The sequence below is a fragment of the Dasypus novemcinctus genome, chromosome Y (assembly GCF_030445035.2).
Source record: "Dasypus novemcinctus isolate mDasNov1 chromosome Y, mDasNov1.1.hap2, whole genome shotgun sequence".
Classification (NCBI taxonomy): Eukaryota; Metazoa; Chordata; class Mammalia; order Cingulata; family Dasypodidae; genus Dasypus; species Dasypus novemcinctus.
The window spans coordinates 22,014,301-22,034,669 of record NC_092216.1 but is presented as its reverse complement, the minus strand read 5'-3'; the positions used below and the strand labels follow the sequence as shown (position 1 = coordinate 22,034,669).

At 40.9% G+C, this 20,369-nt stretch overlaps 1 protein-coding gene across 1 annotated transcript; it reads right to left on the bottom strand.

Annotated features, from left to right (window-relative positions):
* Nucleotides 1–736: 736 nt before the first annotated feature.
* On the bottom strand, nt 737–3,933 carry LOC139438356 (testis-specific Y-encoded protein 2-like). Its single transcript, XM_071213438.1, has 6 exons — nt 3,275–3,933; nt 2,259–2,336; nt 2,022–2,130; nt 1,778–1,923; nt 1,587–1,669; nt 737–930 (listed from the first exon to the last, which is right to left on the bottom strand). Exons 1-6 carry the CDS (start codon nt 3,827–3,829, stop codon nt 786–788), a joined length of 1,116 nt encoding a protein of 371 aa, XP_071069539.1. The 5' UTR covers nt 3,830–3,933; the 3' UTR covers nt 737–785.
* Between the last annotated feature and the right edge of the window lie 16,436 nt (nt 3,934–20,369).

The window sequence follows — 20,369 nt, the reverse complement described above, 5'->3', positions numbered from 1 at the left end:
ATTAGACGTTTGTAAAAGCCTACAAAACTATACAGTGTGAAGTGCAAAAGACACACTATAGACCTTGATTAGTAGCAGTGCTTCCATTTAGTTCATCAAGACTAGCAAATGTTCATCACTAATGGGAAAATATGTATGAGGGTGGGTATAGGTCACACAGGAATCCCCTATACTTTTGTAAGGAATCCCCTTACTTCTCTGTAAGTTAAACTTTCTCTAAAGTTTATAATGATTTTTAAAATGGAAATATTAGATCATATGTTTGAAAACAGAATAAACTTTTAAATCCACAGAAGTACACTATACAGGCAGTAAACACCAAATTAAATCATGGAATATAGTTAATATTATGATTATTTAAATGTGCTCTCACCAATTGTAATAAGTGTTCCACATTGATGCAAGCTGTTATTAGGGTGGTATATGGGAATTCTGCATTTTATGCATGATTTCACTGTAAATCCAGAACTTTCCTAATAAATAAAAAGCAGCAACCTCTAGCAACTAGTCTCTACTTCTTGTCCTCCCCAGTGCCTCTACTAGTAGGAATAATTGTGTCCTCATTTAGAAATCCAAAGCATAATACATATGATCCACATCTGTAGGCCAAGCCCTTTTTCGCGGCCCCTTCTCTCCAGACTAGGAATTTCCTGGAGAATATTAAGAAGACCCAAACAAGGATTTCTATTTATTCCATCTACTTCAGCAATCATATAAATACACACAAAGACAGAAATACTTGTTTGTGTTTATTTCTAACTATTATCATTCCAGTGTGCCCTTCTTTAATTACCCAGTTCTTTATTTCTCTCCTGCCCAGGAGAAGCACCTTGCCACCATTTCATGTTTCTGAAGTAGCTTTTTATGCCTTGTGATATTTGACATAAACTTTGATGCTCTATCATTTCCATTTTAAAAGCTCCAAGAGCCCTGAAACGTGAACACATAAAAAAGTATTACACACACACACATATATATAAACATTAAAAGCTGTATTTTTTCTGGGCAATATTAAAATATTAAATTAATTCCTACAGGTCCTGTATTGGAGACTATTCCTTCATCACTTGTGATTTCTTAAACTTTCTCCCCCATGAGTTCATATAATCCCTGCATGCCTATATTATCTGTATTGCTGTGGGAGGGGTCAGGAGATAGACATGACAATTAAAAGACTGATTATATGAATAGAAAAGTGATGGAAGACTCTAGTGAGTAATTCCATAGAGATGCGTAGTCATTTTTGGAGAAGGTGGTTATAAAGCCTTAGGGTGAGCCAAACCTTAATGTAGGAGTTTGACTGTGGAAATGAAACCCATGGAATGATGTTTCAGGGAAATGGAGCTAATGATTCAGCCTTCCATCCATTTGAGTGGCCTGGGCTGGTCATGCGCCTTTATTAGGCTTAAACTTCCCCATTCAGAACCTGTGTTGAAACAGTTCTCCAATGTTCCTGTCTCACAATGACTCCCTGCCTGACCTGGGGTGCATAAAGTCTTACTCTTAACCTCAGTTCCTCCACCACAGAAATGAATTTCCCAGCAAGTGACCACTGCATTTCAGTCCCCACTGCCCATTATCCTCACCCATCCTCTCCGTTCTCTGTGCTGGTCCCTTCCTCCCTTGGGTAGTACTGCAGGGGATTGGGCCACAGGTCCTCATTGATGATCTGATAGAGGAAACAGGTAGGGTTAGGCCAGGGTAAGAACCTCATTCCCCAAGCAGCTAGGGGCAGGCCAACAAAGGCCACTTCTGATGATTCCCAGAGTTGCCCCACCTTAGCAATTCTGTTATACACTGCAAAGTTGTGGTCGGAGAACCAGTTGAAGAAGTTAAGGTTATCATTGTGATGCCTGCGACGGGAGGCCTGGCGTCCATAATCCCGGAACCACTGGACTGGAGTGGAATGAGAGGCCCTATATCCTGTAGAAAGAGGAAAATGTCATCCAGGGACTGGATCCTTTCGGTTTAAGGCCCACCCCTACCATCTGCCATGATCCACCTGGAAAGCCATCTCTTACCAGTGATGTTAATGTCATACTCCTTAATGATTACTTCATTCTGGAAATACGGGTTTCTCCTAAAGAAAAATGTGATCTTGCAGTGGTTCTTGGCTTGGGTGTTCTCCACCTGCCATGACGACATGGAGTAGACATGTACAATCTCTTCCTAGAAGACCCCTGCCTGTTTCCATGGATGAATTATTTCCCCTTGCTGGCCCCCACCCAGCTCTAGCACCTCAGTCTTCCCTGCCTCACCTCCAGATTGGTCATGTAGTTAAGCATGTCTTCATCTTGGTCAGTGATCATGGCTGATATCTGGGGATGGTTCAGAATCTGCATTGAGTCAAGGAGCCTTCAAAGCTAGGAATGAAAGGGTTAAAAGCAGGCAAAGCATATCTGGCATGCAACCAACATAAGGCAGGACATCTACCAGATAATCTGCCATTGTAGAGCTCTCTCTCAATCGCCATCCTTCATGAGAGGTTGCTTAGGCTCTATGGTCCTCTCGGTTTTCTGTGGCTGTCTGTACTCACATATGGACTGTTTGTTTCTAAGGAGCTCTTGATCCCTCTCTCTCCTATGTGCCCTCCTGTCTCTTCTGCCCTGATCCTTCTTGGGTCTGGATGTGTGTTCTCTGGGCTCTCAGTGAGGACATGGGGATGTTCACATAAGGCTATGACCTGAAAAATGTCCTCTGGTTTAACATGAGCTACATGGCTATGTTTGGAGCTCTGCTGGCATCACACAGTACAAGGAGATGACATATATATTTGGAGGAACAGTGCATGCAGTGAAGATAGTGCCAAGCAAGGGACAGCAGCTGTAGTGCAAAGGAAATCACTATTTGGAAAATGTGGTGTTTGGCAAGGAAATAGTGGCAGTGACAACACAGCACGTACATGACAGGATGGGAGTTTGCACAACATCCGGTCGGTTATTTTCCACGAAAAAGTGTGCTACACGTACCTGCTGTGTGTGAAAGTTTCTTTATGCTGTTTTTAATGCTGCATACAGATCTCCACACATACGTAAACACCCACGAAGTTTCCCCACATTACGCATAAGCCCAAAGGTTTCAGGCACCTTTTGCCTAGGATTTGCGTGAGTGTGGTTCAAGAAAGGCCGTTGTCTCATCCCTGGGCCCGTTGGTTCCCAACTGTACCCACCCCAGCTGTGAGTAACCCCTCGCCAACTGGCAGTGCCCTCTCTAACCACCATTTCCCTAGGTGAACCCCATGGAGGCCACCACGTGTGAGCAATAGGAAGGATACGGCTTTGACCCAGAAACCAGGAATACCCTGGATGACGGCTTTTCTGTTGTCCATGTGTTTTTTGCGCCTCTGCCACAGGGTACGCTTCAGCCGAAAGAAGGCCCTGCTGGCTTCGGCATTCACTGGCTCCAGATCTAACTGAAGGGCTAACAGCTGCTCCAAGGAGGGTCGGGTACTGGTGGGTCCACGTTCTGGCCGTGCCTGCCTGTTTTGCTTCCGCCTCTCCGCTAGTTTCTCCTCTCGCTCCTCCTCTACTACTATAACCGCCACCTCCAGTATATTCTCCACTACCACATCCTTCCCCACCTCTGCCTCGTCTTTCTTTCCCCGGATCTCGGTTGCCTGGAAGGCTACCTCCCCACATACCGGGGCCTCCCCCGACTCCTTCCCTCCAGCTGGGGCCTGTGCCTCCGGCCCTGCCCTGCAGCTCTGTGGGGACCGCTCGCCGGCAGGCCCCAGCGACTCTCCTACCAGAGGGCCGCTTGCCAGGCCAACGAGGTGTTCTGAGCGTGCCTGGGGAGCCGGGCCTTCGCCAGGACCCGCTTCACTCGCCATGTGGCCCGGGCCGGTGCAGGGAAAGACCCCGCACACGCTCTCCCCAGGCCACGCCCGCGGGTACAGCAGCGCCCCCTAGCTACGCGGGTGGGCCCCGGCAGCCTGTGGCGTTGGAGACGTCCTGGGCGCATGCGCAGCGTTTGGTGACGGCACGACGGCCAGTGACGGGGAAAGCCGCGCTTTCCACGCCCCACGCCGCTCCCCCCCCCCCCACCCCTCCGGCGGCGCAGAGCCCTGGCCCCTCCCGCTCCTGCCCTTCCCCGCTCCTGCCCCGCCCTCACACTGGGCTGGAGCAAAGCCTGCGCCTGCAACCCGCAGCCCAGCCTTCGAGGGAGCGAGTCTGCAGGGCGCTGCTCACCTCCAGCAGGCTGGTGGGGAACGTGCGTGGCGCTCAGTGAAGGTCAGGTCAGGGCCCGCGCGGGGACCCCGGCTGGTTCTGGGGCGGAATTTCCTAAGCCATGGAGGCAGACCCCGCCATACAGGATCTGGCTGCCCGCAGCGATTATCCCGCCCACAAAACCTAAGCGGAGCCGGGAAAACTGCGCCCTGGCAGCCGAGCACCGGTGCCCGGAAAGGCGCCCTGTTCTGCCCCTAAGTTTCATTTTGGGGGCGCTAGGCCGCCTACCTGAAACACCTTCGCTCCTACGCAGGGAGGATGGCAAGAGGGGAAAAAAAGCCTTTCCCAACCTAGAGGAAGGTGGGTCTTAATCTCGATCCCATCCGATTATGAACGTGCATGATAGAGGGTCTCCTTCATCACGGTGTGTGGACTTACAGGTCCGTGACTTCCTGGAAGTCGTTCTTCTGGAGCGTCTGTTCTGCTTTTCCATACTTACCGTCTTTCCTTATTATTTTTCCTTTTGCGGTACATATCTTGTAAGGCTTGCTAATAAAATACTTTCTTTCTCCCAAGAGAGTATTTCCCTCCTTTCCCGTGGTCGGGAAGTAAACGTGTTTCCTTCCATGTGATGAAGCAGAAGCCGTGCTAAAATTCAAATTTGATGTTACTGCTGTCAAGATTTCTTAATCTTGCAAATATTTAAAGATATTAATAGATTGTATGTGGGGAAGTGGTTGTAAATATAAAATTTTTAGGTCTTCTGAATACTGTGACAGTCAATTTAAGACTTATGCACCCACGTTTTTCAAGATCAAAATGATTATTTAAAAATTAAGAAAATTTCACAAAAATTCAATTATTAGTTAACAGAAATCTGATGTCACTTTTGTGTTAAGAAATTCAAACATTTGAATGCTCTGAAATATGAAAACACAATAGAAAGGGTTTACATTAATTAATTCAGGAAATAAGGAGAAAGCAGTCAATGTGAGAAAGTATTTATTAAGGGAATAGCTAGTGAGATCCTGTTCAGTATTGTATCACTTGTATTTGTGATGTTTTGTGTTGTGTATATCATAATGTCAACAGTTTAGCTCTACCAGCTATATCCATTGTGTTGCAGTAATCATTATTGAAGAAAGTGGTAATGGCGGCTGGCTGTTTAAGCAGCTTTCTTCTTGGCCTCTTCCAGCCAAGGCATGAGGGCCAGATTTATGGAGGATTTGCACCAATAGGAACCACAAGTGTGGGCTCACAGTGTACAGCCTTGAGACTGGTGAGGCTTATCTGTCTCCACTTGCCTTCAGATTTTCATCCAGGCAGACAGCGTAAAGGCCACCAGAAGGAAACTTTGGGAAGAGCTTTAGGGCTTAGGCTCAATACTCTCTAGAAGCAATTTGTGTAATATACTTTATCCACACTATAAAACATCTTTCAATTTTTCTTTTTTTCTTTGTAATGTACACATCTTTATTAATGTAAAACACTATCACGTTTGAGCTAGTTAACTAGTGGGCAAAGAAAGTGAAAAATGTGAGTACTTCAATAAAATCTGTGTTGTATCCTAACCTAAACTCTGCCCACTTCCCTAGTAACAGCTAACGGCACAAGACCACAAGTCCGCCCACGAGTTTCTGCCAACCCCCAGCCGCCCCATAACCATCACTCCTCCTGCTCTACCCCCGCCCCCCTCATTCTCTATATAAACCCCTGCACCTCCGTAATAAATTAGACTTGCTCTGCACTCCAGACTGTCTCCGTGGTCTCTCCTTACCACGCATCCTCCCACGCCTTAGAAGCCCCGCTCTGGCCCACTCCTCGCCTGGGTCTTAGAGCATCATCGTGGGCCGTGCCAGCCCCTCGGTCTACCCCCGCTGACCCCCGACCCCTCAGGGAGCAAGCAGCCCGTCAAATCTGCAAGGAATAATCGATTCTATTTTGCATCTAAGGAGGAAAAACAAGTCATTTTCATTTCCTTACCTTCCTCTTACTCTCTTTATAAAAATCATAGGAATAAATAAAAATGATAAACTCAAAAACAATTTATTCAAATCCCAGAAGTTGGCACTTGAAGTGTTTGTCAGATCTATCTTTGGAACAATTTTGAATATTGGGTCTCCACATCTGAAAATCCTCAGAAAAGTATACTCAGGAACATTAAACACAATCCTCAGGATTTCAGTAATCCTCTCTAGAATTTAAGATTCATGCTTTTTCTCAAATTATGTTCATTCAATAAAAAAAAAAAATTATGTTCATTACTTTTTTGTTGTTTGACTTTTTGTTTTCCCTTTCTCTCTTACTTTAAAAAAAAACTTTCTTTCTCTTTACACATCAATTCTTTACGGTTTTTTTTAGTTGGTGACCCCTTTTTTTAGCTTATGAAAAGTAAATCATCAAGGAAATTGGTCTTTACATAGTTAATGTATGTCTCTGTGCCTGTGGGTTGTGATCATAGGGAAGTTATAGTTTGCTGCCTCATCTCCCCCCTCCTAGTTTTCTTCAAGTCTCTGCGTTAGTGAATGGAGAAATGTAAAAGGAAAAAGCTAAGTAACCATTTATAGCATGTAACCAAATGCAGGTTTTGGGACACTTTCCAGCTCTTTTTGATAGTAAAACCTTTGGCTGCTCACTGGCATGTCCTTTCTGTATATAGAAAATTGGTGGGGAATAAGGCGTAAACATGGCAAGTTGTTCATGGCAAGTGCCTGTTTATTTGTGTACTATGGAAAATAAATAGTACTGGGTGATGGCAATTGTTAGGAAAGGGCTGAGAGAACTTTAGGAGTTTTTCAGAACACTGTATACATGTTCTGAATAATGTTTATGACGGTGGTATATTTATCAGGTAAAAACGACTGACAACATATTTTAGAAGATTTCATTTCTCCTCAGTATTTTTAGCAATGCTATAAAGGAAGTTCCACCACCAAAGTAAATACTAGGATAGTAAATTATTTTTGACTCATGGGTACAATACACAAAATATTAAAGGAAACAAAATGGTACAATTTAAACTATCCAGTGATAATGGCTATTGCAGTGTTCAGGAGAGAGACATTGTGGCATTCTCAGGTTGCTAGGAGAATGTCTTTCTCTTGCTAGAGGGAACTTCCTTTTTAGGAGGAGAAAACTCTAAAGAAAGATTTTCTCTGTTACTGTTAGGAGGGAAAGGCTGTAAAGAAATAACATACCTTCTCTGATAAGCTCATGTTGCCAGGAAAGTAAGGACCTATCTTCCTCAGTACTAGAGGGACACAAAGAAGACACCTAATTATCTCCTTCTATTTGCCCATGCCTTTGTGTATTCCACATTCTCAAATGTGGGAGGGATATCTAATTTGCTTCTAACCTATACAATATGGCAAGTATAATAGATGTCACTGGAGTTATAACATGTCAACTCTTAGTGCCTTCTTTTTCTTCCAGAGAAAGAGGAACTTTCTTTGTTGACTTGAACAACTTACTGAGTACCATTGAGGCCTTCGGACACTAGCCAGCAAGAACCCAGGCCTTCAGTTTATTGTGTGAAAGAAAATTTATTCTGCCATCAACTGGGATGATATTGGAAATCATTCCTTTTCCAGAAGATTTCAAATGAGAACAGAGCTGCCCTGCAGGTTGGGTACAGTTCAATGGGAGCTTGTACTGGGGACCAAGCTAAGTTCTGCCCAAAATACTAACTACTCTAGCTATGAGATAGTAAACAGGTGTTGTTATAAGCCACTCTATGTGTATAAATTGTTTATGTGGCAACAGAAAATGAATACATCCTCTCCTTCCTTTACTTGTGGAAAAAGCCTGTTAATTCCCTACTGGCGTCTACTGGATAAATTCCCATGTTATCCAGTTGATAAGAAGGTAAATTCTGTTATCTTCTGAGATTTCTTGTTTTGTACATATTAATTTGTTTTATTCTGTTAATTTGATCAATCACTTCTGTATCCCGGCTTATGTTCTTTAGTGTCTGTTCTATCAGTAAAGGACACAGAATATTACTGTCATCTGCCCATTTCTTCTTTACATCTGATTGCTTTTCCATTATAGGATGGGAAGCAATGTTATGGCTTGGATTGTTGTGTCTTCCTAGTGGATTGACTTTAGTATAAATAAAAGAATCCCATATTATGCCAATGTTTCTTTATATAAAGTCTGTTTTGCTTGATGATAGGGGAGCTATCTTAATAAATCTTGTTACACTTTATTTCCCAATTTTATTTTGCTCACTTATCTAAATGCTTACATTTAAATTATCTTTTTTTGTGTTGGCACCATATAATGTTGTCATCATGTAATGTAAGTATGAAGACCTTAAGTCTCATGTTGAATTCCACATACCACATATATATGAGAAATTAGAAAATTAGTTTTCTCTGTCTCATTGTTTCATATTTTCCTGTATCAATGCCCCATCACTTGATGACCTTTTTTTCTCTGTGATCATATTTTTATAATAACTTTTATTCAATTTCCCCTTCTATAGATTTTGGTTAATAAGAGAAGGTAAATTTCCTTGCAAAAAGTTATGGTGACATGAATTATTTTTAAAACAATGGTATCTTAAAGCTAGACACAATCTGAGGTTAAGTAATCCTCTACTCTCCCTGTTGACCTTCAGAAATCAACACTTAAAAGTACATGAGCAATGGTTCTCTTTCTGTCCTTCTATAATCTTCCCTTACACTAATACAAAACTGGAATATCCTCTTTTATTTTGTCTGAGGCTTTAAATACACTACTCTCTCCCTGAAGAGTTCATACACATTGTACTCCTTTTGATAATCTAGATGAGGTTGACATACCCTTCATAGTTCTTTCTCTGCATGCCCTACTTAGATTATTTTTCACTTTCACACTGCTATATAAAGTAATTTAGGTGTTCAAAGATATCAGAATAAGTAACAGCAGGGCACATTCTTCCTTGAGAAATGGCAAAAATATAGGCAGAAAATCCCTGAGGTGGTGGTGTTCAAACTCTGGAGGTTAGGAAACCTGGTACAGCATCTAGGAAGAAGCAGGACGGGTATCAGGACAAGTATGAGTCAACTGCTTTCCAGCCTGGTGCCCATCCCCAACACTTGAGACAAGCAGCCTCAGGTACAGACTGGTGATGGCTAGCTGCCATGGGCTGAAACGGGCAGAGAAACCTTCCTCCCTGGAAACAGGTTGGGGCAGGGACAAGGGCCAAGCCAGGCTTCTGATCAGATGTTTTGAACCCTGGGTCTCAGCTGAATTGCAATTCCACATGGCCATGTCAAAGCTCCTTGTTGCCATTTTTTGGAACACCAATCCTAATAAGATTGGATACTGTAGAGTAAGAAAAAATAACAGCAAAACACTCCCTTTGCTAAGGCAGTGGTGAACAGCTGGACAAAAAGCACGAACTACTAGGCAAGTAAAAAGGAAGAAAAAGTCCCTTTAGAAGATCATGGGTCCCTGGCATAGTTTTGATCAGTTAAACCCAGGCAATTTTAAAGATTTGGAATTAGTTGAATTAAGTGTCAAAGAAGAACCTTAACACACATACAAAACAAAATCCTAAGAAAGAGAAATTGACCATCAGAGTAAATTCAAGACAATTGAATCGGTGCCTAGATATCGGCAAAATATTATAAGCCATACCAAGAAATGGGAATATATTTCCTAGCCAAAGAAACAGATCAAAAATAAAGGAAACCATTAAAGATGTCCAAACAAATTGCCAAAACCAATTCAAGGAGGTGAAAGTGATAAAGGATATTAAGAAGACTGGGTGAGCATAAAGAAAAATTTGAAAACATGCAAAGAAAAATAAAATAACAAGCTAGGATAATGAAAATGAAAGGTACAATACATGAAATTAAAAATACAATCTGGTCATACCTCAGCAGATTTGAATTACAAGCACACTCCAGTCATACCTCAACAGATCTGAACTGACCAAACTGTCAGGATTGGTGAAATAGGAGATAAGATTCTGAAAATACAGAGAAGAGATAGAGGAAGACATGGAAAAAGTTTGGCAAGAGTCTCACAGACTTGAGTGATAATATGAAGTGCATGATAAGAATCTCAAAGGGAAGACAAGAAGGGAAAAGAGGTGGAAGGAGCATCTGAGTAAATAATGGCTGAAAAATTCCCAGCTCTTATGAGGGACATGGACGTATATGTTCAGGAAGTGCATCATACGCCAAACAGAATAAATACTAGCAGAACTATGCCAAGACATATACTAATCAGATTGTCAAATGCCATATATAGATAATTCCTAAAGCAGCAAGAGAAAAATGATCAATCACATACAAGGGATTCTTGATATAATTAAGTGCTGAGCTCTCATCAGAAACCATGGTCATGAGGAGGCAGTGGTATGACATTCTAAAGTAACAGAAAGAGAAAAAAAAAACTGTCAGCTAAAATGTCTTAATCCAGCAAAATTGTTCTTCAAAAATGAGAAAGATTAAAATATTCATAGAAAAACAGAATCTGAGATAATTGATCAACAAGAGACTTTCCCTACAGGTAATACTAAAGGGAGTTCTGCGGAATGTACAGAAAAACAAGAGGGAAAGTTTCAAGGCGAGTGGAGAAATCACGATTATCAGTAAGGATAACTAAAAAGATAGAAAGAGAGACAAGAATGACTTATGATATATAAATGCCTAAGAATAAAATGGCTGAAGGAAGTACTGCCTGTAAACTGGGAACACTGAATGTGAATGCATGAACTCTCCCATGAAGGGACACATTAGCAAATAGAAGGGAAAAAAAGAGCTATCTATATTCTGTCTACATGAGATTCACTTTAGACTGAAAAACACAAAAAAGAACTGGGGTAACTATGCTTAATATCAGGCAAAATAGACTTTAAATGGCAAACTTGATTTTTTTTTTTTAATGAAGGACACTACATATTAATAAAAGAGACACTCTACCAAGAAGAAAGAACAAATACAAATATTTACGCACCTAATTAGGGTGCTGCAAAATACGTAAGTCAAAACCTGGCAAAATAGGGAGAAGAAATAGAAATACCTACAGTAATAGTGGGAAATGTCAGTATACAACTCTGAGCAATAGGCAGAACCTTTAGCCAGATCAAAAAGGAAACAGAGAAACTGAATACTACGATAGAAGAACTAGGCATAACAGACATATACAGAAACATATATCAGCATATATATCCTCTTTGGAAGGGATCATGGATATTCTCCAGGATAGACCACATAGGAGGACACAGAACAAGTCACAGTGAATTTAAGATACTGAAATTATGCAAAGCACTTTCTCTGAACACTGCAGAATGAAGCTGGAGATCAATATTTGGAGAAGAATTGGAAAATTCACAAACACATGGAGGTTAACACACTCTTAATCTTTGGGTCAAAGAAGATATTGTAACAGAAATTAGTAAATATCTAGAGACAAATGAAAGTGAGAACACAAGATATAAAACTTATGAGATAGAACAAAGAATGCAAAGAGGTTAATTTATAACCCTGTGTCTACATTAAAAAAGAAGAGCTACAATCAAAGACCTAACTGCCCACTGGAAAGACTAGAAATGAAACCAAAGGATGCAGAAAAAAAGGAAAAGCAAAGGTTAGAGCAGAGATGAATTAAGTGTGTTTATCAATTGCAATGGATGTAGCACACTAATGAAGGATGTTTTTTTTTTTTGTTTGTTTTTTTTCATGAGACATTCATTGCATTTGGTGAATACATCTGTGAGCATTGCTGCACCCCATGGTCAATGGTTCACTTCATAGACCACACTCTCCCACATTCCATCCAGTGGGCCATGGGAGGACCTACAATGTCCAATAATTGTCCCTGCAGCACCACCCAGGACAACTCCAAGTCCCAAAAACGCCTCCACATCTCATCTCTTCCTCCCATTCCCCACACCCAGCAGCCACCATGGCCACTTTCTCCACAACAATACCACATTTTCTTCAACTACTAATCACAATTGTTCATGAATAGAATATCAGTAAGTCCACTCTAATCCATATTCTATTCCTCCATCCTGTGGACCTTGGATTGGTTGTGTCTATTCCACATCTATGTCAAGAGGGGGCTTAGATTCCACATGGATGCTGGATGCAATCCTCCTGCTTTCAGTTGTAGGCACTCTTGGCTCCATGGTGCAGTGGTTGACCTTCTTCAACTCCATGTTAGCTGAGTGGGGTAAGTCCAATAAATCTGAGTGTAGGAGCTAAAGTCTGTTGAGGATCAGGGCCTGGCTATCATATGGTCAGTCCAGAGATTCAGATCCCCTGGGTATATATTAAGCCCCAGCACCAACTACAATTCTGGTAAAGTAACAGGAAAGCCTTGAGAAAAGAGATCACATCTGAGTCCAGCTCCATCACACAGAAACACAAACTCCAAAGAAGGGCCAACTGATATGGCACTGAACTCCATCTGCCATGCCATAAAATCTGTGGGTCTCTGTATCCCTCAGAAGAACCAATACCTGGGGTTGTATCTACTTTATCTGTCTCTGGGACTCTGCTCAGGTGTGTATAAGGGCAACCCCTCTGATAACCTCCTGGCTCTTTTTTAGAGACTCATAACCATATCAACTCATTTGTCCTTTCCATTTCCCCCTTGATTTAGGTCAAAAAGCATTTTTAACTCCTGTTATTACATGTAGACAGAGACATTCTGCTGGTCCAAGTTGAACCTTCTATTCAAGGTCATTTTCTAGTTACATCATCAGCTGGTACTTGGTAGTAATCCCTCGGCATGAGGGAGGTCCATCCCTGGGAGTCATGTCCCACACTGGGGGGAATGAAACAAATTTACATGCTGAGTTTGCCTTCAAGACTAGCCACATTTGAGCAACACAGAAGCACTCAGGTATAACTCTTAGGCACACTTCTGCTCTAGGCCTTGTTCTTATTTCAGGTGCACAGGCTCACAAGCATAGTCATTTGTATCAGGGGCTCATTGTTGGACCTTCATTCTTTTCTGGTCTTTGCTGTTGCAGTTGGGGGATTGTTGCTGTTCCTTTAGGGACTGTGATAGAGCTCCCCTGGCTAGGAGCTCAGCACTCCCTCAGTTGTTGTTTTTAATTGTTTCCACTATGAAAATATCCAAACATTTTTATGTACCCTGGATACATGCCCTGGAGAACTGCCTGTTAACCATGTGTCCCCTGTCAATAACATTCCACACCAGTATTCCTCTGCTGCCATTGTTGAACCTCTCTGTGATCCAAAACTTCCTGAAAAGTGAAGCCCAATATATTGCCAGGTTCCCTTAATAGTAAAATGGAATATAGCGATGAGTTTAAAGGTTAGATATAGAATACATATTAATTTGGAAAAATTCTACATCCTATCTCGTTCTTTTCTTTGTTTCTAATTATTAAGTTTATCTTCACAAGAGTTTTAGATCACAGTAATTCATATATACAATATACAGTACTCCCACATATCCAACATAAAGCCTTTTCTCTTCCACAGCAATAATCTTTTAACATATTCATACCATTTTTACTGAAACTGATGTACAGATATTGAGACAATAGCTTTCAAACAAGGTAACATTTGTGTTTACATTGTGGTTTATATTTTAGACTATACAATTTTCTAAATTTTTAGCTATCTTGTTTTACATTATGATTTACAATTTAGCCTATCAGCCCCTATATATTTTTGGTGTAATTTTACATGTCTTATATCCATCCTTGCATACTCTTTTGAAACACTTCTATTGCCCACACAGTTACATTGGTTCCATCTATTCAATACCTCTTTCCCCCTCCCCTTAGGGCCCACAGTGACAGTCAATCTTCATTTCTTGAAGAGCCATGTTCAGATATACTGGCAACAGTGTTGAGGACTTGACATGCTCAACTGCCCTAATGCCCTGGAAGCCACCATTTCTTTTGAGAGATATAGTTCCCTCTATTTGATGGCATCAGTCCTCCCCAGGATGTGGATATACCTTCACTCTCATTATAAGGGTCTCTACCCAATGATATAACCCACTCTGTCAAAATGAGCATTCACAAATTCCCTATGAATAGAGCTGCTGATGAGACCTGCAGCCTTGCCATGCTGTGCACTGCCAGATGAGCAAACTCTCAGGTGTACACATGTTAGGGCACACCCTAAAGATGGCACACCAGCAGAGAGTGGAAGCTGTCAAGTGCCACCCCCCTGCCCTTTCCTGTTAGCATATTGTCCAATTAAAAAATTACACATAAGCCACACTGCGCTATTGCCAGTAGCTGACACCTCGCTGTGCTTTTATAAAAGCTGCTGGTCTTCCTCAATAAAGTAGATTCATGTCCTGAACCAGTCTCTGGAGTGTGTTTATCTCTGTTGTCCTCACCCCAGCAGGTTTCAAGTTCAACAAGTGGTGCCCAAACAGGGACCTGCTGCATCGACGCTGTGTGTCCAGCTCGGGTGAGTGACCCTCGTCATGGGTAATCTGCCTTCCTCTGCATGGGCCCCCCAAGCGAGGGCACTCCATTCTCTCCTGGAGAGCAGATGCATGAAAGTGTCTGGTACAGGAGGAGAAAAACTGTTGTGTTTAAATGGAAAGGCTGTTATAGAGACTCTTTCACAGAGCATATCATTTTCACAGAATTCCTCTTTTGGATATTGTCAACATCCTGGGAACTCTACCTCCTGTAAGTTCCACTGGCTTGCCCTTCCAGTGTGGCTCCCTGGGCAGGGTTCTGGAGGAAGCACAGGAACCCACGTTCACATTCTGGAAGCATATGTCTTGTCCAATATGTCTTTTGGTGGCCCGAGGGACTCTCCATCCCAGAAATTGTCCCGGCTGCTTGACCCTGTGGGCTTCTTAGCGTGCCGGCCCAGGCAGGCCCGGGCACAGCCCCGGATGTTGTTAATGTGGGAAAATGTGGGAGGTGTGGGGAGCAGAGCATATGGGAATCTCCTATTTTTTTATGTAACATTTATGCAAACTAAGAAACTTTAAAATAAAAATAGAGGTAATATGGTGGCATTTTTTTTGGACTTTGGAATTGTCCTGAATGACAATGCAGTGATGAATATAGGTTATTATATATCTTGTGATAACCTACAAAAATGTTCAGGAGAGAGATTAAACTATAATGTAAGCTATCATCCACATTTAGTGGCAATTCTCCAATAGGTGTTCATCAATTGTAACAAATGTACTACACTAATGAAGCATGTTGTTAATGTGGGAAAGTATGGGAGGGGTAGGGAATCTCTTACCTTTTAATGCAACCTTTATGTAATCTAAGCATCTATAAAAAATAAAAGTAAAATACTAAAAACACATTAAAGGAACATAAGAGCAGACTGGAAATGACAGAAGAAAGAATAAGTGATACTAAAGATAAACAGCAAAAATTAAAGAGGAAAAAGAACAGAGAGAGAGAAGAATGGAAAAAAATTAAGCAATTGCTCAGAGAGTTGAATGACATCATGAAACAGTACAACATGTGTTTCTTACCATTTCCAGAAGTAGAAAACAAGGGAAAGGGGGCAGGAAAAGTATTAGAGGAAATAAAAGCACAAAATTTCCCATTTTCATAAAAAAAATGAACTTACATGTCAGAGGAGTGCACCGTACCCCAATAAGAATAAATCCAAATAGTCTTCATCCAAGAGACATACTACTCAATGTCTGATGTCAAAGGAAAAATTCTGAGAGCAGCAAGGAAGAAGCAAACCATCACGTATAAGGGATGCCCAGTAAGATTTAATGTGGATTTCTCATCAGAAACTATGGAGGCAAGAAAAGTGATATGACACAATTGGAACACTGAAACAGAAAAACTGCCAGTGAGAATTCTTTATCCAGAAAAAAATTGTCCTTCATGTATTAAAATAAGTATAAAATATTCATGAACAGAAACTAAGAGAGTTTGTAAAAAAAAAAAATCCTCCTTGCAGGAAGTATTAAAGGAAGGTTTAGGACTTGGAAGAAAAAGACAGGAGAAATACAGCTGAAGGAGAGTATAGAAGAAAAAATAGCATAATAAAAGAGTAAAAGCATAATAAAAGAGTAAAAACACAGACAAAAATATGACATGACAGAAAACTAATGAATAAAATGGTGGAAGTAAATAAGGCATTTACAGTCATATCACTGAATGTGAATGGATTCAACTTACCAATCAAAAGATACAGGCTGACAGAATGGATAAAAATATATATATAAGCCATCCATATGCTGCTTAAAGAGACTCACCTAAGCCTAGGGATACAAACTGGATGAAAGTAAAAGGTTGAAAAAAGATACTCCATTGCAAATAGTAACCAAAAAAAAGGGCAGATATAGCTATACTAATATCAGATCAAACAGATTTTAAATGGAAAAAGTAATGAGATACAGAAGGTCATTATATATTAATAAAATGGACAGTTGACCAGGAAGACGGACCACTCATCAATATCTATACACCTAACTGGGGTGCCTCAAAATACATGAGACAAAGTCTGGCAAAACTAAAGGTAGGAATACAAATCTCTATAATAATCAGCGAAGACTTCAACACACCATTCACATCATTAGACAGAACAATAAGGACATTAACAAAGAAACAGAACTTGAACAATATGATAAATGAATTAAGACCTAACAGACCTATGGAGAAAGCTACATCAAAATTCACTGGGTTATACATCTTTCTCAAGTGCCCAGGGATCTTTATCCAGGATAGATCACATGTTAGGGCACAATGCAGGTCTCAATAAATATAAAGAGAATGAAATTACACAAAGCACTTTATTATTTCAAAATGGAATGAAACTGGAAATCAAGAATAGACAGGAAAAAGGTAAATTTGCAAATGTGTTGAGGTTAAACAGCACACTCCTAAATATCAGTGATTTAAAGAAAAAATTGCAAGGGAAATCAGTGTATATATTGAGACAACTGAAAATGAGAATACAACTTATCAAATCTTATGTAATATAGCAAAGACAATCTTGAGAAGGAAATTTATAGGCCCCAAATGACTATCTTAAAAAAGCAGAAAGAGCTAAACTCAAAGATTTAACTGAACAACTATAGAGAAATTAGAAAAAGAACAGCAAACCAATCCCAAAGCAAATGGAAGGAAAGAAATAATAAAGAATAATGCAGAAATAAATGAAATTGAGAACAACAACAACAACAAAATACAAGAAACAACAGTAGAGAAATTCAACCAAACCAAAAGCTGATTCTCTGAGAAGATGAATAAAAATGGTAAACCCTTAGCTAGAATATAAAAGAGAGAGAAGATGCAAATCAATACAATCAGAAATGAAAGTGGAGAAGTTACAATTGACTCCACATAAACAAAAATGATGATGGGGGTGGGGCAAGATGGTGGTTGAGTGAGTGCACCTGATAATTTCTCCTGCAAAGAAGGAGCTGGGCAGCATTGGAAACTCTTCGGGACCAGGCCGTTTTGGGATTTTGCAGGGCAGGAGGTGTCTGGAGATCAATTTGGTGGGAAGGTAACAGAGAAAATTTGTGTATAAGATAAAATTGAGGTTCTATTACACGGAGGTGGGGGCTGTGTGTGGGACGCTCCCTCCTGGGGTGGGCAGAGCCACGGCACCAGCACCGCTGCGGTGATTCCTGGAGGCACTGTGGTACTGGGGAATTCATAAGCCCTGAGTGGGTTATTGGGGGGCTAATAGGGCAGGAGGCCTTCACAGACTGATTTGGGGAGACAGACAGGAGTTTTATTGCGAGGCGGGGAATTTTTGATTGCGGACAAAAATAATAGCGCTTCTGGCTAGAGCCCCACCTGTAAGGCCAGCTGCCAATCTGCAGTGGCCTTAAATTGGTCACAATAAATAGACATCACCAGGAGGCTGTTTCAGGGACTGGCAGGGTGGGAGTCATCTGGAAGCCGATTAGGGGAATATTTTGTGAACCATTGGAATTTCAGTTTTGGACTCTGATATCAGCATTTCTGGCTGGAGCCCAACCCCCTGGGCCTGGCTACTGATCTGCAGAGTCATTAAATTGGCTGCAGGGTAGAGGCACCCCCAGGTGCCCATTTTGGGGGCTTACAGGGTGGGAGGTGTCCTGAAGTGGAATTGGTGATACAGCCACAGAAGAGACCCAAGTGAGAGGGTGAATTGTGGGATTCTGACACATAGGTCAGAGTTTGCGGATGTGACCTCCTCCATAGGGCTGGCACCCAGCTGTGGGGATCCCTGAAGGCTGTGTTGCACTGCAGTGCTCCCAGACTCCCTGTTAATCAGATTTGAGGGTGCCAGGTCTGAGTCCCCTAACCCTGGTGGCCCACACCCCAGAGACTCACACCTCTTGAGTCTGCAATATCACAGACTTTTCATCCCTGAATCCATCATGCCCTGAGGTCCATCTGAGGTCCTTGAATATCCTAGCCCTCAAAGTTTGTGTTTTTTCTTTTTTGTTTTGTTTTTTTTAAATTTTTATTTTATTGTTTTGTTGTCTGATTGCTAACATTGTATTACCTCCTAGTCTTTTCCCCCATTGTATCTCACAAAGTCTTTTTTTTTTTCAGTTATTTAGGGTTTTTTTGTTGTTGTTGCTGTTGTGATTGTTCTATATCTTTTCTTCTTTTTCTTACTTGTTCCCATCCCTTTACCCATCTCCTTATTCTTTCTTTCTTTCTTCCCTTTTTTTTTTTACTCTTGTTGATCATTCTCTTCTTATTTTATTTTATCTTAATTATAAAATAGGTGATGCAGGGAACACTTCACATTTGCTGGGTTTCCTTATCCTCCATTGCCTCATTTCTGTGTGAATTGATTTAGGCTACCTACACTATCCCCTTTCCCCCACATTTTGATATCATACATCAACTACTGTCTCTTGTATATTCTACCTCCCTTTCTTTGACCCCCATTGTCTAACTCTTAATTTCTAATACCTTTGTTTTGTTTTCTGTCTTTTACCCACTCTTGAAACTATTGCCTTTCTTTTCTCTTTCCCTCTCTCACGAAAAAAATAGCTTTTTAATTCATACCATATCCTCCCATATTAGGTCAACTACCTCATTATAGGTACTCTACCTACTGCTATAACCCTACACAACTTACATGAATCTAATATCCATCCTCCCAGGTCTCATATTGTTGCTCTGTTAACATTTTTTACCAATACTACTTTACACATTTTCCTTTCTTAAACAATAGCCATTCCCTGGCCTAATACTTGCTTCAAAGTGAAATCAGCCAGCAATAAGAAATTAGAATAAGAAGAACAAAGTGACAAAGAGAAGATATAACACATATGCAAAAGCAACAGCTAATTAATCCCCAAGAATAGACAAAGAAGCTAAGGAACTGATTAAAGCCATCACGATAAAATGATAACCAGACAGCAATAAAAATCTACAAACCAAACCAGTAATCAGGAAAACATGGCTGAATCCAATGAACAAAGTAAAAACCAAGAAGGGGAGCAGAACTTCACATAAGTAATTAAAGATTTCAGAATATATATGACAGACAAATTTAATGAAGTAAAGGAAGAGGTTAACAATATGAAGACAACACTTGGAGTGGAAATTGTAGACATACGCAAAAAGATAACAGATATGATGGGAATGAACACCACAGTTCAAGAAATCAAAAATACATTTGCAGCAAATAACAGTAGATTAGAAGAGGCAGAGCAGAGAATTAGTGATGTGGAAGACAGTACATCGGAAATCAAACAGTAGAATTGATTGATGAAAAGATACAAAAAATCCAGCTAGGACTTTGGGACCTGAATGACAATGCAAAACACACAAACATACGTATTATAGGCATCCCACAAGGAGAAGAGAAGGGAAAGGTGTCAGAATGAGTGTTGCAGGAAATAATGGCTGAAAACTTCTCAAATCTACTGAAAGAAACAGATGTACATATCCAAAAAGCGCAGTGCACCCCAAACATCATAAACCCCAACAGGCCCACCCCAAGACATATACTTGTCAAATTATCCAACGCTCAAGACAAAGAGAAAATTCTAAAAGCAGAAAGAGAAAAGAAAACCAACACATACAAGGGAAGTTCCATAAGATTAAGTGCTCATTTCACATCTGAAACCATGGAGGCAAGAAGACAGTGGTATGATATAGTCAAGGTACTAAAAGAAAAAAAATTTCCAACCAAGAATACTCTATCCAGCTAAACTAGCATTCAAAAATGATGGAGAGTTCAAAATATTCACTGATAAACAGAAATTGAAAGAGTATGCCAACAATAAACCTCCCCTTCGAGAAATTCTAAA